This window comes from Camellia sinensis, chromosome 13 (assembly GCF_055761805.1).
Source record: "Camellia sinensis isolate YWXY chromosome 13, ASM5576180v1, whole genome shotgun sequence".
NCBI lineage: Eukaryota > Viridiplantae > Streptophyta > Magnoliopsida > Ericales > Theaceae > Camellia > Camellia sinensis.
In genome coordinates, this window is record NC_138973.1 from 84465950 (window position 1) to 84480908 (window position 14959).

At 32.8% G+C, this 14959-nt stretch overlaps 3 protein-coding genes across 3 annotated transcripts; 2 read left to right on the top strand and 1 right to left on the bottom strand.

Annotated features, from left to right (window-relative positions):
- The first annotated feature begins 1870 nt into the window (after positions 1–1870).
- On the top strand, positions 1871–5638 carry LOC114321181 (protein NLP6-like). Its single transcript, XM_028268319.2, has 5 exons — positions 1871–2332; positions 2516–3036; positions 3873–3923; positions 4045–4918; positions 5069–5638. Exons 1-4 carry the CDS (start codon positions 2089–2091, stop codon positions 4489–4491), a joined length of 1263 nt encoding a protein of 420 aa, XP_028124120.2. The 5' UTR covers positions 1871–2088; the 3' UTR covers positions 4492–4918; positions 5069–5638.
- On the top strand, positions 4720–8403 carry LOC145805526 (protein NLP5-like). The gene is made up of 3 exons (XM_082900683.1): positions 4720–4918; positions 5069–5520; positions 8173–8403. Exons 1-3 carry the CDS (start codon positions 4720–4722, stop codon positions 8401–8403), a joined length of 882 nt encoding a protein of 293 aa, XP_082756809.1.
- A 2558-nt stretch (positions 8404–10961) lies between these two features.
- Positions 10962–14694, bottom strand: LOC114321146 (protein FAR1-RELATED SEQUENCE 5-like). Its single transcript, XM_082900684.1, has 7 exons — positions 13905–14694; positions 13414–13770; positions 12556–13343; positions 12406–12465; positions 12249–12308; positions 12022–12162; positions 10962–11099 (listed from the first exon to the last, which is right to left on the bottom strand). The coding sequence occupies exons 1-7, from the start codon at positions 14692–14694 to the stop codon at positions 10962–10964; spliced, it is 2334 nt and encodes a 777-aa protein (XP_082756810.1).
- Positions 14695–14959: the final 265 nt, after the last annotated feature.

Below are 14959 nucleotides of genomic sequence, written 5' to 3' on the forward strand. Positions count from 1 at the left end.
CTTCACATAAACATAGATCAATCTAATGCTAGCCCAAGAATGGTTGTGTAAATTTTAGATGTTTTGAGTTATTTAACAATGACTATTTGCAAATTATGATTTTAAAATTAAAATATATTTACCATGGTTGTGTAAATCTTAGACAAGCCTTTTTTCTTGTATTGGTATTAATTTTTATTTTATTTTATTTATGTTGTTAATATTTTATTTGAAATAGTTTACAGTTTTTCTCAAGTTTAGTTTGAATTTGAGAGAACTTGAGGGCCTGTGGGACTCATCAAGTGTTTCATCATTTTATAAGACTGTTAGTGTGTATCATCTATGGAAAAAAATGAGATTGATTCAATAATTGTAACCATTTTATTTTATGGTGTTCATTTACCAAAAGTGAATGATTTATTTTAAAAAATATACATGTCTATTTTTTTTAAGACAAACGAGATAAAATGAATAGGTTACGATTATTGAATTGATATAAACATTTTTATAGGTGATAAAAATCAAGGGCTTTACAAAATGAACAGTTCGAAACAATGAAACAGAACCTCAAGTTCAAAGCCTAACTTTTTATTTGATAATAAAGAGTCGGACCTCAAGTTCAAAGCCTAATTTTTTATTTGATAATTAAGAGTCGGTTATGTGATTGAATGAGAGATTAATAGATGAATGAGTTCTTATACAGAAAAATGATGTATTTGACACTATTGACAATTGGATTATCATGTAATGATTCCAAAAATAAAATATCATCCAATGCAATTGTAAAAGTTTATGTTCTTTTTTCTTTTTCTTTTTTTCAAGACAACAATATAATAGTTTTACAATTTATTTAAAGTTTTAAAATTTTAAATGTTTAGTTTATTTATTTTTGTAATCGAATTTGTTTAACATACATGTAAGGTGACTCATTTATAAAAAAAAAAATTGGAGTTGTAACTAAATCTGCTAAATGATTATGATGACGGATTGTTAATCATTGGCTGGTGAAACCTAATAATTGTTCTATTTTGATCAGATAATATTATAGTTATTATAGTTGAGGTGATTAATATATACAAATTTATAGATGAATGTAATAAAGTGATATTCGCTAATAATGAAAAGTCTCTGTGTAATTACCCTATTAAAAATTAAAAACTAAGGAATGAGTAAAATATAATTGTGCTGAATTTAAAATATTTAATGTATTTTCTTTTTAAAAAAACTAAGAGAAAAGAAATTAGTCTAATTAACCCAAATACTATTTACAACACTGCTACATCTGTTGAATTTGTTTAGTCTGAACTCATCCGAATGAGTCTCTTTCCGGGAAGAATCTTCCAATTCTGGAAAGAGACTCCTTTAGACCTTTAGACAAATTCAGGATAAACAAGATTCTTCCTTAAAAGAGACTCATTCCGACTTAGGCTAAACAAATTTGATGGATAAATCATTAATTTACTATTTATGAGGAAAGTGGAAAAGAGTTGGTAAGGAGGAAATAGCCTTTTTAAACGTGTTTGATACAACTTATTATAAGTAAAAAGTTAAAAATTTGAAAGTATATTAAAAGTATTCTTCTCTTAACTTTTAAATAATCAGTTTATATAATTGATTTAAGTTATTTTTTACCAAATAAATTAGAAGCAAAAGTTACAACAAACCGATTGACAGAAATTTTAAAAATCAAATAAGCTATAAGTTGCTCAGTTAATTAATCTAAGCCAAACAGCCCCTTTGAAGTCTGTACATTTCGTCAACGCGGTTTGTAGGGACAAATTGAGGACTTTGTTTATATGGGATAACCATTTGAACCTTATTAGAACCCGAGATTTTTGTTTTTTGTTTTTTTGAGGACTTTAATTTTGAAAAGGACATGTAGAATAACCATTTGAACCTTATTAGAATCCTTCCAACCCCAATAGATAAAAGAGAGGAGGGATGGCATAGTGATAACCCTTCGATTCGAACCTGCCTTGAACCCCATAATAATATATTAGTGGCTCGGAAAAAAAAAAGGGGGGAAATAAATTGTCGGTCCCCTTTCTTGGTTATCCATATAAATAAAGGTGGGTGGGTTGAGGTCCCCTGATAAGTTATTCTCGGAAAATGGCCGAATCTGATGGATATAATAGCCCTTTTGATTACAGTAGCGATGAAGAAGAGGAAATAGAAGCATATTTGCCTGACGATTTCAAGCAATATGTGGACACTCAACTCAACCGCTGCCCACTGGTGCATCATGATTGTGGTTTCTTCTGTGGATGGTTTTTCTGGAGCCGAGAAGACGACCATTCCGAACATCCTCCGAGTGTGTGGGACTTTTATTATGACCAATCCGAACATCCTCCCAGTGAGTGGGACTTTTATGTCTCTTCTCTTTTTCTTCTTCCTCTTCCTTTGAATATGGCTTTTATTTATTTAATTTGTAATCATGGAGTTTTATTTATAACTCAATTTTAAATCAACAGTCACCTACTACCTGTTTTTCAAATCTCACTTCTCTCCTCCAATTTTGTTTTTTTTTTGTTATCAGATATTTTGGATTTAAAAAAGAAGATCAAATATGTCCTTCGAGAGTGTTTACTCGATTGGTTTCATTATCCATCACTAGTTCAATTTTGGGCACCCACAATGACAATGGAGGGCCAGTCTTATCTTACAACTCAAAACCAACCTTTCGTTCTTTATACATCTAATCTAGGGGGTGATGACAGTAAAGGAGATGTTAAAGGAGTTTGTGAGCATAGGATGATCTCTAAGGACTATAAATTTTACACGAATAGAGAGAGTTCAGATGAACAACTTGGGGCTCCTGGCCGTGTGTTCAACCATGGATTTCCCGAATTCACTCCCAATGTAGAACATTACTCTATCAAAGAGTATCCATTGCGCGACCATGCTTTACGTTGCCAAGTTGCACAATCTTTAGCTATCCCACTGTTTGATCTTTCTACCCACTCATGTGTTGGTGTACTTGAGATAGTTTCAACAACGCCCCCAATAGACTCTCTATCGCACTACTACTTTGACCTGCAGGTTTTTTGTAATTTGAAGGTTGGTCCCCCAACTCACAAATTGGCATTTTTTATGTCTTTCTAATCTTGGTTGATTCATTCCTTTCTTATATGCATGCAGAATTGTGCTATCAAAAAAAATAGATGAGAAGTGTGTTTTTAATAGGGTAAATTACAAAAATATAATTTGTTTAAAATACAGATTACTCCATGTTATTCTGAAAAGTACATCACGCCTCTTCAAATTCTTAATTGTATAACAAATGATTCATTTTATTAATAAATCATCAATTGCTGGAACATGGCTCCGTGCTCCTCATGTGTCTATTCTACATAAAATTCATAGTTTTTTTGACCAACTAAACACAAATTACAAAAATTAAAGCGCTAATCTTTTGAAATCAAAATTAATCGGACTAAAATAATTAATACAGGACAAAGCTAGATGGAACATTAGCACAACTATTATTTGTTCATTTTTTTCATCTTGTCAGTGCTGAATGGCATGTGAGGAGTATGTAATTGCATTATTTCCTCACAGTTGTTATCAATATCAATGGGACACAAAATGTAAAATTAAATGGTAAATTGTTATAATTAAAATTATAAGATCCCAAAAGACACAATGAACAAACTATTGAATTGAGGATAAGATAGTGTGTTGTTTATTTTCTCAGCATGGGCTTCTATGGTAGAAAGAAAGAAAGCAAAGCAAAACGTCAAGTTGTATTTTTTTTATTGCATTTCGTGCTCATTTAGGTGTGACTGAATTGTTTTTCCATTAATCTCTTATATGCTTCCTTTTCTTGGCAAACAAATATTCTACATTTCAAAGTGTACAAGATTCCTTAGTCGCATCTTTCCATTCCCCTGCAGGAGGTAGGTCTGGGATCTTCACTTTCAGTTGCAAACCATGGCACGGATATAGTAAGTGGTACACTGTAATGTAATGTCAAATTTGGTATTTTATTTTATTTTTGAAATTAATATGATGAGAAATATCTTCTGACAATACTTGGACGTGACAATACTTTTCAACCAATTTCAGAATGTGAAAAAAAGTGAAGCCTTACATGAAATCAGCAAGGTGTTGGAAGTTGCACGTGAAGTTCATGGTTTACATTTTGCTCAAGTATGGGCCCTGTGCAGAGTAGACTGGATATGCAGGGCACTGATTGAGGGTGACATCTTCCATGTGATGCCCAGATTCGATGAAGTTGCCCACTACGAACTGCCCGCTATGGCCAGAGCCGAACATCACTTGAGAAAGGGGCAAGGAGTTGTTAGGAGAGCATTCTACTCCCCTAATGTATTATTGTGCAAGGATGTATCCCAACTTAGCATAATTGACTACCCATTGGCACACTATGCACGATATGATAAATTAGGTTGTTGTTTTGCAATATGCTTGCAAAGTAGTTGCACCGGAAATGACATTTACGTGTTAGAGTGCTTTATGCCGCCAAACAACAAAGACTACTATGGTAATCAATAGACTGCATTGAGGAAAATATTGGAAACGATGAGGAAAAATTTTCATACTTTTAAGCTTGCTTCTGGAGAAGAACTTGGGGGACATTTATATATTGAAGAAATTCCTTTTCAGAATGGTGAGAAACTTGATTTTGTTCAAATGTCCCAGACTACTAAATCTTTGCCTATGCTGGAGCCCTTACAAAGTGGAAGAGAGATGACACAACTGGATTTATCGAATCAATAATCAATGGATGCATTAAACAATGAAAGCAATGTTGTAAGTGCGGAACGAAGCAACATTGATGTTACTTGTTCACAGGGAAAAGGCAAAGCAAAGAGGCCAAAAAGAGTGCACAATAAAACTAGAGTTAAAATTGAAATTCCTTTAGATGATATCCTACAAAATTCAAAAAAGAGCATGAAGGTTGCTGCAGATAATCTCCAAGGTATCTGCACTCTTAACAAATTAAAATAGAATATTGCTCGTGATTTTACTTAATATTTTCAACTCAACATTCTTCTCGTAAAGAAATATTTGACATTTTGCACTAACAAACATAAAGTTGTATCTTTTAGCTAGATTCTTCTTTTTGCAGTTAGCCAATCTACACTAAAGCGTGTTTGTAGGCGTTATGGTTTCTCAAGGTGGCCACCACGCAATAAGAATAAGGTTGGTTCCTCTCAACCTAGTGAATCTTCCCCGGGTGTTGATCATCAACAAATACTACAATTAAGTTCTAATCAGCCTTTTAGTCAAGCCTTAGCTGTTGTTGTCCACGCAAACCCACATAATACAGTGATCCGAGATGCAAATATTGTGACCGTGAAGGCAAAATATATCAATGATATTATAATAAAGTTTTCGTTGTCTTTGTCATCGGGACTAGTTGAGTTGCAGCAACAAATCGCCAATAGACTGCACTTAGAGGATGGAACTTATTATGTCAAGTATAAAGATGAGGATGACAACTTAACTGTAATAGCTTGTGATCAGGACTTACAAGATTATATAAGTAGTTCTAAATCGCTAGGCAGCACTACCATCATGGTATTCATTGTTCCAAAGTAGTCAATTATTAGTGACCAACTTGAATCATTCCAGTTTTTTTCGTTGTTGCTATATTTTCTTTTGTTCTATCTTTTGATTCTAGAGATGGTTGTTGCTATCATGCCTTGTTTCCTCTGTTTCAGGAAGGTTGGGAGTGTTTTGGGTTTTTTTGGTTTCCTCTTGGCAGTTGGGTTCTGGCCAACTGTTTCATTCTCCCCTTTTGTAATGTTGTAGTAGCATTAATAAAATGTTACTTTCTTTGCTGATCAAAAAAAAAAAAAAAATCCCTCACTTCATCAGAATGAACCTGAAATGATGCAGTTATTTCCTGTTTATATGGAAAATGCACAATAGCAGAAGTGTTCATTGAGTTGGCATGTCAAGCAATTGACTCCATCATCAACGTTTTCACCTTTTATAGCTAGGACAGAAATGAAAGGCAGGATACAAAAGCCCCATAAAAATTCAAACTCAATTAAATGCAAAGGCAAAACATACCGTGAAGAACAAAAACAATTTAAATCAATTATGGTTGAGACCAAAGCTTGTAAAAAAATTTAGGGTAAATTATGTTGGGTTTGCAGACAAGCTTCAATGGAAAGCCCAAGCTTGGGGGTGGGGCCCCTGCAACAGAATTTTTTCCAAGCTTGTTTGGCTATTTTTGGCCCATGGACTTTTACCCTATATAATGTAACGGTGTTTATACATTCTGTGGTTAGAAAGAAGAGAGATATTGTTGCCGTTTTTTAGTGTGAGGGAGAAGAAGAATGTTTGTAATTCTATACTCAATATAGTGAATTTGTGTGGCTCCTAAAAACATAGGCATGTTGCCGAATTTCATATATCTATATGTTCTATCTATTTATTTTTTTTGTGATTCATAGGGTTTAGGAATTGAACACGCAGTTTAAATCCTAACAAATTACACTAACCTCTCCTAAGTTTTGGAGAAAATATAGTAAGTCCTACAAGTTTTTGGTACAATTATACTGGACTCCTTTATGGTTTTAATTCATATCACTCTTACCTCTTTTTTCATAAGAAATTCACTAGTCATATAAATGAAAAATATTGTTTTCATCTCTCTTACATTAAAATATATATTTCACCTTGTATATTTTTTTGTCTTTATACCATTTGCATTAATTTTGGTCTCTTTAATTTTACTAAAAAGGAGGTCAGTGTAATTATTTTAAAAAACCTCTATCCAAAAATTAAATTAGAGTTAGAGCTTGTAAAAACATCTTTTCAATTAAAAAAAAACATAATTCAAATTAAAATAGCATTTAATATTACAAACTATTAATAAAAAAATCCAACACCTGTTACTCAAAAATAAATGTTCAGAACTTGAATAGAATACCACTGTTAACAAAAAAATATGTTATGCATTATGAAATATAATCTAAATTTTATTCTGAAAAGTGACTGAGTGTATGGTGTAAATTTAAAATTAATGGAATATAAATCACACTCACAATAAATGTAATCTATTGATTTATTTTTTTAGGTAATTTTTTTATGAGTTTATAGTATTGTTGTATATTAATTATAGGATCTTGTATTACAATATATATATATATGTGTGTGTGGGAAATTTTATGATACACACCCCTCCAAGGTTGTGTACCATAATTTTATCACAAATGCACCCTATCACAAATTAGCATAATTTTATCACAAAATTTCGTAACATCAACCACAAAATGTGTAATCTCATCACAAATTGACTAACAAAAAATATTGTAACCAAATCACAAACTTTTGTCACATGAATCACAAAATTTTGAACATTTTGTTACGTTAATTTATGACGAGAGATATTTTATAATTGATATTACGAATTTTTGTGATAATATTATGCAAATTTATAATAGGGTACATATGGTTGCAATTTCCCTATATGCTGAATGATCTTCATTGTGCAAACATGGCCCTGTGGATGTCACTGGAAGTATTATTATCTTTGCCATTGTACTTATTTTTTTCTCAATAGATGAGAATCATAAAATGAACCATAAAGCAAATGGCAAAACCCTAAATTTGGTTTAAATGTGAAATGTCACTATGTTAGATTATCTTCGATAATATTAGGTATTTTATCTATCTAAAAGTTATTATAATGTATATACTTTATTTTACCTATCTACCTTTTTTATGTTTGCACTGTAACCGTGCTTTTGATTTTAATTATTCATCCAAATATTACTCACTTTAAGGAATGCCACATTAGCAACAAAGATAGAGGGGAAAAAAAATCACAAGGGTCAAAAATATTTTGCTTAGCCTTTGAAGGTTAGTTTCATTTAGCTAATGAATGTGAGTTGAAGTAAAATGCCTAATTATAGACCTAGTGTATTGGAGTTTAAACAAATAAATTATACTATGCAGTTTAAATAACATATATTATGCATTTCAACTCTTAAGAGCAACTCCAAGATTGTTATACAAAATGCCTTGTAAAATACCCAAAAAAAAGTACTCATTTTATTGAGTTGATCATCAACAAATATCACAATTAAGTTGTGATTTGCCTTACAATCAAGCCTCAGCTACTGTTGATCATGCAAACCCAAATAATACAGCAATCGAAGATGCAAATATTCTGACCATGAGGGCAAAATATATTAATGATATTACAATAAGTTTCAGCTGTCTTTGTCATCAGGACTGGTTGAGTTGCAACAACAAATAGCCAAGAGGCTAAACGTAGAAGCTGGAAGTTATTATGTCAAGTATAAAGATGAGGAAGATCACATGATTTTAATAGCTTGCGATGACGACTTGCAGGATTGTATTAGCACTTACAGATTGCTGGGAACTTCCATCGTGGTATTGCTTGAACCAAAGCCAATTACCATTGACCAGCTTGAATCATACTAAAATCTGCTTGTGTTTATGCATTTTTCATTTTTATTTTATTTTTTCCAGATAACACTTTTCATTTTTATTTGTTTAGATGTCAACTCTTTCACTTTATCATAATGAACCCCAAATGATGCAGTTATTTCATGGAAAATGCACAATTGCAACAATGTTCATTGAGTTGGCATGTCAAGCAACTAACTTCCCTCAGCTGCACTTTCACTTTCTTACACATGAAATCCCCACCTTTTATAACTAGAACTGAAACAAAGGCTAGATAGGAAAGCCCTTGTATAAATTGAAACTCTATTCAATGCGAAGGCAAAACATACCCTGAAGCAGAAAAGCAACTCAAATCAATAATGGTTAGATCAAAGCTTGTAGGAAAAAAAAAATTTAATTTGAGTTAAAGCTTGTCAACTATAGTGTCAAGCATGGTTCTAAATCGAGGTATCGGGTAATGTAACAGTATCAATCACGGAGTACCGGTATCGGTAGTATCGGTAGGTACGTATCGTGGGAATTGATTGTTGCGGACATGAAATTTTAAAAGAAAAATGCTATGGACCCCAAATGAATTACCAACTTTTTACCAAACCTCTCACATGGGTGTGGGACCCACACAAATCACATGTGTGTGGGTTCCACACCCATGTGAGCGATTTGGTAAAAAATTTGGTAATTCATTTGGGGTCTCTAGCATAACTCATTTTAAAATCATTTTACAGGTTTTTCAGCACTTTCTTTCCCATACTGCTATTCTAGTGAGTATTCAAAACAGAAGCTCGATTTTCCGTTACGTAACGGCCATTTTTTTTATAATTATTGTGTCAAGCATCAAGATGAAGATCTTGAGTGACTTTTGATGACCTGCAGCGCAAACTCATTAAGCAATCAAGTTTGCCAATTCTAGGAATTTCAGTAAAAGCTGCTAGTGTACTCCAACCAACACTCTCTTTCAGGGTGAATTGAACTTGTTAATATTCTCTTTTGTACTTTCTAGTTTGCATTAGATACTTTAAAGTTGTGTTTACTTCATATATTTGGGTACGAATTTGAAAACGGAAAGGAAAATTTGAGAGAAATGGGAAAAAAATAGTTTATATTTCATTCACATTTTCCTCACATTTTCTTTTTCCTTTCCAATTTCTTTTTCAAATCTATATTCCAAACACAAGCTAAAAAAATATATTTCCAGTGAACAAAGTCTTTTAACAGGTAGATAATCTCTGCTGGAAATTCCATTATTCTTTGCTCTTATCTTGGCAATCGTTGAATGTTACCATGTTACCGTGTTACCTTCAGTTGGTCTTCTTCTTAGCCAACAATCTTTTGTGCAGTGGCTAATCTTGCCACAATTCAAGCACTCTATGTTGCGTCGTCAAAACTCCATCGGTCTTCGATCATCTTCATTGTTATCGGACCGAACTCCCTCTCTTTGATAGCTTCTATCATACTGCTATTTTTCATCTTCTTCTTTCTTTGTTCTTTCATATTTTTGCCACTTCGGTCCATCTCTTCTCTTGCTACTGAATAATACTTCCTCTCCACTTTGTTTCTTTAGTGTGACTCCGGCCATTTGCTTAGCTAGAGTTTCTTGATTCGCCAATAGACTTTCCAACTCGACTAGTGATGGTTGAGTGGACCATCCTCTAATGGTAGCCATAAGCCCACTATACTCAGGTCTTAAACGTCAAGTAATAACGCGCCTCATTCTAGATTCGTTAATTTTCTACTCATGATCCAATTGTGAAATTTCATTGCAAAGAGTCTTTACCTTAAGAAAATATTGACTATTAGTCATCGACCCTCATATAACTATTGCAAGCTCGTTCTCTAGATACTAGAGTCGTGCATCATTTGTCTTGGAAAATACCGCCACAAATATATCCCAAATCGCTTTTGGAGTAGTAGTTTCCCAAACATACTCCAATAACTCTTTCTACACGGTTGTCCTTAACATGAACGTCGCTTTTCTAGCCTTGGTTCGCCACTTTCGCAAGGATTCTGCATTTTCTTCTTCAGGTGGAGTAATATGTTTGCCATCAACGATTTCCCATAGATCTTGACCTTGAAGATATGCCTTTATGCATATTTTCCAAGTCATAATTATAACAATTTAATTTCTCTATACATCCGATGAAGTTTCTGAAATCCGACATAACAATTGTGCTCGTCGACTTCAACAATCTCATGTATCAATTTCAATCTTTTTTTTTTTTTTGGTCGGCCCCTGAACGACCAATCTCTGATATCATATTGTTGAGTTTGACACACTAGTGGACCCAAAAATATAACATTTATTGATAACACTCAAGTACACTTGTACAACCACACACTAATACACATCACTTATTCGTTCACATAATACATTCAAGCACTTACACTCAGACCTTGTACCTTCCTCACACAAGACTTTAGACACGTCTCACTAAATCCCTCGTGTAGTGCTTAACCACTCACTTACTCAATTGTTTAGAAACAAACCTCATCCACAAAATGAGTGGTGATAAATTTGCTTCTAGAATATTCTAGGATACACCTCTGACTTCTACTGCACTCTAGAATTATCTAAACTACTCTAGTTCATATTGACTAACAGTCATCGACCCTCGTATAACTGTTGCAAGCTTGTTCTTACCTAGCTTTGTATCACTGAGGTCCCATTTGAGTGTCTGGATTGGATATAAGAGTTTGAGGAGTATATGTAATACCTAAGAATAAGGATAGGATATAATATGTTATAGGATATGAGATGGATTATATATACTATGGAGGATGGGTCACTGCTGTGACGTAAAATGCCACCGTTTTAATTTTTTTTTATTTAATTAATGTGAGGGTTCATTAATTCTTCATTAATTCTTTCACTATAACAAACAAAACAATAAACCTAACAGGGACAGAGCCATCTTCTGGGTCCCGCGGTCCTGTAAAGTTGAAGGGGGTGAGTTTGTGTTAAAAAAAAATTATTTTATAAATAGAAAATATAATAAAATAAAAATAATTCATGGAACAAATCAATTTATGAAACCAAATTGTATTTTTTTAAAAATATTAATTTTAAAATTAAAATCAAACAAACCATACATGTTTTGACTTTTTCAAAACTGACTTAAATGCATCAAAAGTGAAATTGAAAGGGAAAAAAATTGTATTTGAACAAATCAATTTATCAAACCATAAGGAAAAAAAATGTAACTTCAAAAAAAAAAAAAACCAACTTAAGGCCAAAATATATTCAATTCACATCCAACATCTATATAAAAAAAAAATAAAACAAAATTCTGAGACATTTAAACTTCAAAATCTCCTACCAAATATCCCAAAATCTGTCTCAACCATTCTAAATTATCCAAACAAAATTCTAAAAACCTTCAATTTGAATTCTCAAAACAAAAACTACAAAGTGGATCCCCATGTCAATTTTGTGGAGGCGGTTGGGAATAAATAGAAAAATCGAAAGAACTCTCATTTCTAAATTCGGTCTCCATTGGATTGTGCCCCACCGGATTAAGTGATATTCCCTATAAAAAAAAGAAAAGAAAAGAAAAGAAAAGAAAATTCATTAGAATAAATTTTATGGACTAAATTACATTACAAACATATATATATATATATATATATATTACTTACTTGAGAACTTTGTGGACTATGTGATGCTTGGAAAGACAAAGGTTGTGATTGTGGATACCTTGGTGAGTATGAATTAGTATCATGTGTGAGAAGATTATACCCATAAGTTATCAATTGTGGCCAATAGAGACTCCCACCATCCTACTCCATAAGACACCATGAAAAGTAAATACACTAATACAATGTAGTCTAAAAAATAAACAAGATAACATAAAACAAGAGCTAACCTGTGGTTGACTTAAAGTTGAATTTTGAATATTTGTGATATTGCTTGATTGACCAATAGTCTACATAAGTTGTTAAATTTATCAATACATTACACAATTTATAAAATAATAATAATAATAATAATAAATAAATAAATAACATAAAACAATAGCTAACCTGTTGTTGGCTTGAGGATGAATTTTGAACATTTGTAGTGTTGCTTGATTGACCAATAGTCTAAAGAAATTCAAAAAGTTATCAATACTTTACACAATTTATAAAAATAAATACATGTCATTTGAAATTTCAAAAGTACGTAGGTAATACCTTACTAAGGCGGGTAGGTTGTGAAATAACTTTTGTCTTCTTATTCATCATCTCATGCCAAGGTTTTAATCTACCCCTCCCTTTGTGTCCAACATCTTTCTTCTTTATGCCCTTAACTTGTGCAAAGTTGGGGTCGTCCACATCTAATTCATTGGTACCAAAATTTTCAACTCCCTTAATCATATTATTTACTTTTACACATAATTCCTTAATTCCTTCATCAACCAATTGATAGGCAGGTTTGTGCATAGATGCTTGAGTTGCTAGTTTCACCATTCTTGGACAAAGATCTCTATAACGTGCTAATATTAACAACTTCGGATCATCCTCATCCACTACAACATTTTTCTCTTCAACTTCACAATCTTTTGCATCCAATCTCCATCGGCCTAATATATACCTTTTGGGAATTTTCATAACATTCATTCTATCAAATGCTTTGATTGCATGACTACATAAAATTCCAAAGTTCTCAAATTTCTTACAAGTACAATGTATTTCTTGACAGCTTTTTTCTCCTCTTAGCCCAATAACTTCCACCCTACCCTCCACAATATACTCTTTACCATTACCATACAAGCCAATCACGCACTTACCTTCTCCTTCTAACTCATGAAATTGCTTCACTTGACAACAAAGGGACGTATCCAACTCACAATGAAATAAATCAAAGATAGAAGGGGTGTACAAACTCGCAACTTGGATTAAAATGGGAGACTTTTTCAATTTCATTCTTGGCAACTTTTGTCTAGAGTCATATATTGCAGAAATTTCCTCATACCACTTATCTACAACAATCCGATTGAAGTGAGTAAAGAATTGAAGAATGTTATCATCACCTTTCAAATATCCCCTTACTTTCACTAAGTTGTGTGCTTCGCATTCCTCCAGTAAATACCCACTTCATATACACATGCGCCCACTGCTCTCTTGTTCTCCAAGTTCTTTTCATCCACTCATTCTCTTGCAAGTTGTATTTATCAATCAAAGAATTCCAAGCTTCAATTAATTCATGCTCATTCTCGTAGTCATAAATGCAAGCTTTTAAATCGCTACTAAATTTTGAACCACTCTTGAACAAGTAACCTAAATGCTTCAAAGCATTTTGCGTTAGGTGAAAAGTGTACAACCCATGAAAAACCTCAGGCATGATTTGTGAAATTGCCTTAGCCATTGCTTGATCTTGATCTGTGAAAAAACTAACAAGCTTTTTTCCTGACATTGCATCAAAAAATGTTTCAAATAACCATTCAAATGACTCTACAGTTTCATCATATAATAATGTTGCACCAAAAATCACTGTCATTCTAAAGTGGTTAAAGCCAGAAAATAAAGCAAGTGGACGGTACTCCTTATTTGTTCGAAAGTTGTGTCGAATGACACCGCATCACCGAAAAGCCCATAATCTGTTATCATCTGATGATCAGCCCAAAAAATATTAGTAATCATCTCATCTACATCCAACTGAATGGCATAGTAAAAATATGGATTTTCTGCCACTTGCTGCTGGAAATATCTTAACAAACTCCCTGCTTCACCATACTGCAAGTTTCGCTGTCTTTTTGCACGTAAGTAGGTTTTCTGATCCTCTCGCGTGAACCCTACAAATTCCTTCCCTCCTGCTATAGCACTAATAAGATCATGTGAAGCCTTAAGAGATATTCCACTCTCATCAGCTATGTCAATATTTATACCCTGAGCATCACATACCTTTCTCTGAGATGGCATCAAATGAGTACATTGAGGAAGATGCAAAGGGTGGTTGTGGTTGCAATCAAACTTCGACACAATCCACTTCGACAAGTCCCGCTTAAAAGATATACGCATAAATGCTTTACAATTTGTTCTTGTCTCACTTCGAGGATTTTTTATCATCGTGTACCGTTTATCTTTTTCCCTCTCTCCCTCCTTACAACAAACAAACTTTCTACTAGTCATATCACCATCTTTCTGACTTTTGTTACAATAATCTCTTCTAATACTAAACCCCACAATTCTTCCGTATTCATTATAAAACTCATATGCAGCTTCTTCTGATGGAAACTCCATACCAAGATATGGTGATTTATCCTTGGCCAACTCTCCCATTTCTTCGATGCATCCCTTAAGTCCACCATCATCCATTATACTATCCTCCATTTCAACATTAACAAATATGGGGAAAAAATATATATATATATATATATATATTAAACGAAACAAGAATCTGAGCAAAAAAGTTATTAATTAATTTTAAATGCTGAGTAATTAAATAATTCAATGAAATCAAATAAATCAATTAATAATGTAAATTAATTAAAAGGATAGGGGAGAGGGAAAAAAAGACGTGTAATTTGTACAGTAACATTAGAAATTTATTGTATCTGAGTAGATTATAATATACAATTGCAAAATTATATTAGAA

Bases quoted from the DNA above. Each gene is read 5' to 3' on its own strand.
- LOC145805526 (XM_082900683.1), top strand. From the start codon at position 4,720: ATGGATGCATTAAACAATGAAAGCAATGTTGTAAGTGCGGAACGAAGC. The intron at 4,919-5,068 runs GTATCTGCACTC...TTCTTTTTGCAG, and splicing joins TGCTGCAGATAATCTCCAAG to TTAGCCAATCTACACTAAAG. The intron at 5,521-8,172 runs GTATTCATTGTT...AATAAGTTTCAG, and splicing joins TAGGCAGCACTACCATCATG to CTGTCTTTGTCATCAGGACT.
- LOC114321146 (XM_082900684.1), bottom strand. From the start codon at position 14,694: ATGGAGGATAGTATAATGGATGATGGTGGACTTAAGGGATGCATCGAA. The intron at 13,344-13,413 runs GTAAGGGGATAT...GGATTGTTGTAG, and splicing joins AAGCACACAACTTAGTGAAA to ATAAGTGGTATGAGGAAATT. The intron at 12,309-12,405 runs GTTAGCTATTGT...CAACTTATGTAG, and splicing joins CATCCTCAAGCCAACAACAG to ACTATTGGTCAATCAAGCAA.
- LOC114321181 (XM_028268319.2), top strand. From the start codon at position 2,089: ATGGCCGAATCTGATGGATATAATAGCCCTTTTGATTACAGTAGCGAT. The intron at 3,037-3,872 runs GTTGGTCCCCCA...ATTCCCCTGCAG, and splicing joins AGGTTTTTTGTAATTTGAAG to GAGGTAGGTCTGGGATCTTC. The intron at 3,924-4,044 runs GTAAGTGGTACA...AACCAATTTCAG, and splicing joins CAAACCATGGCACGGATATA to AATGTGAAAAAAAGTGAAGC.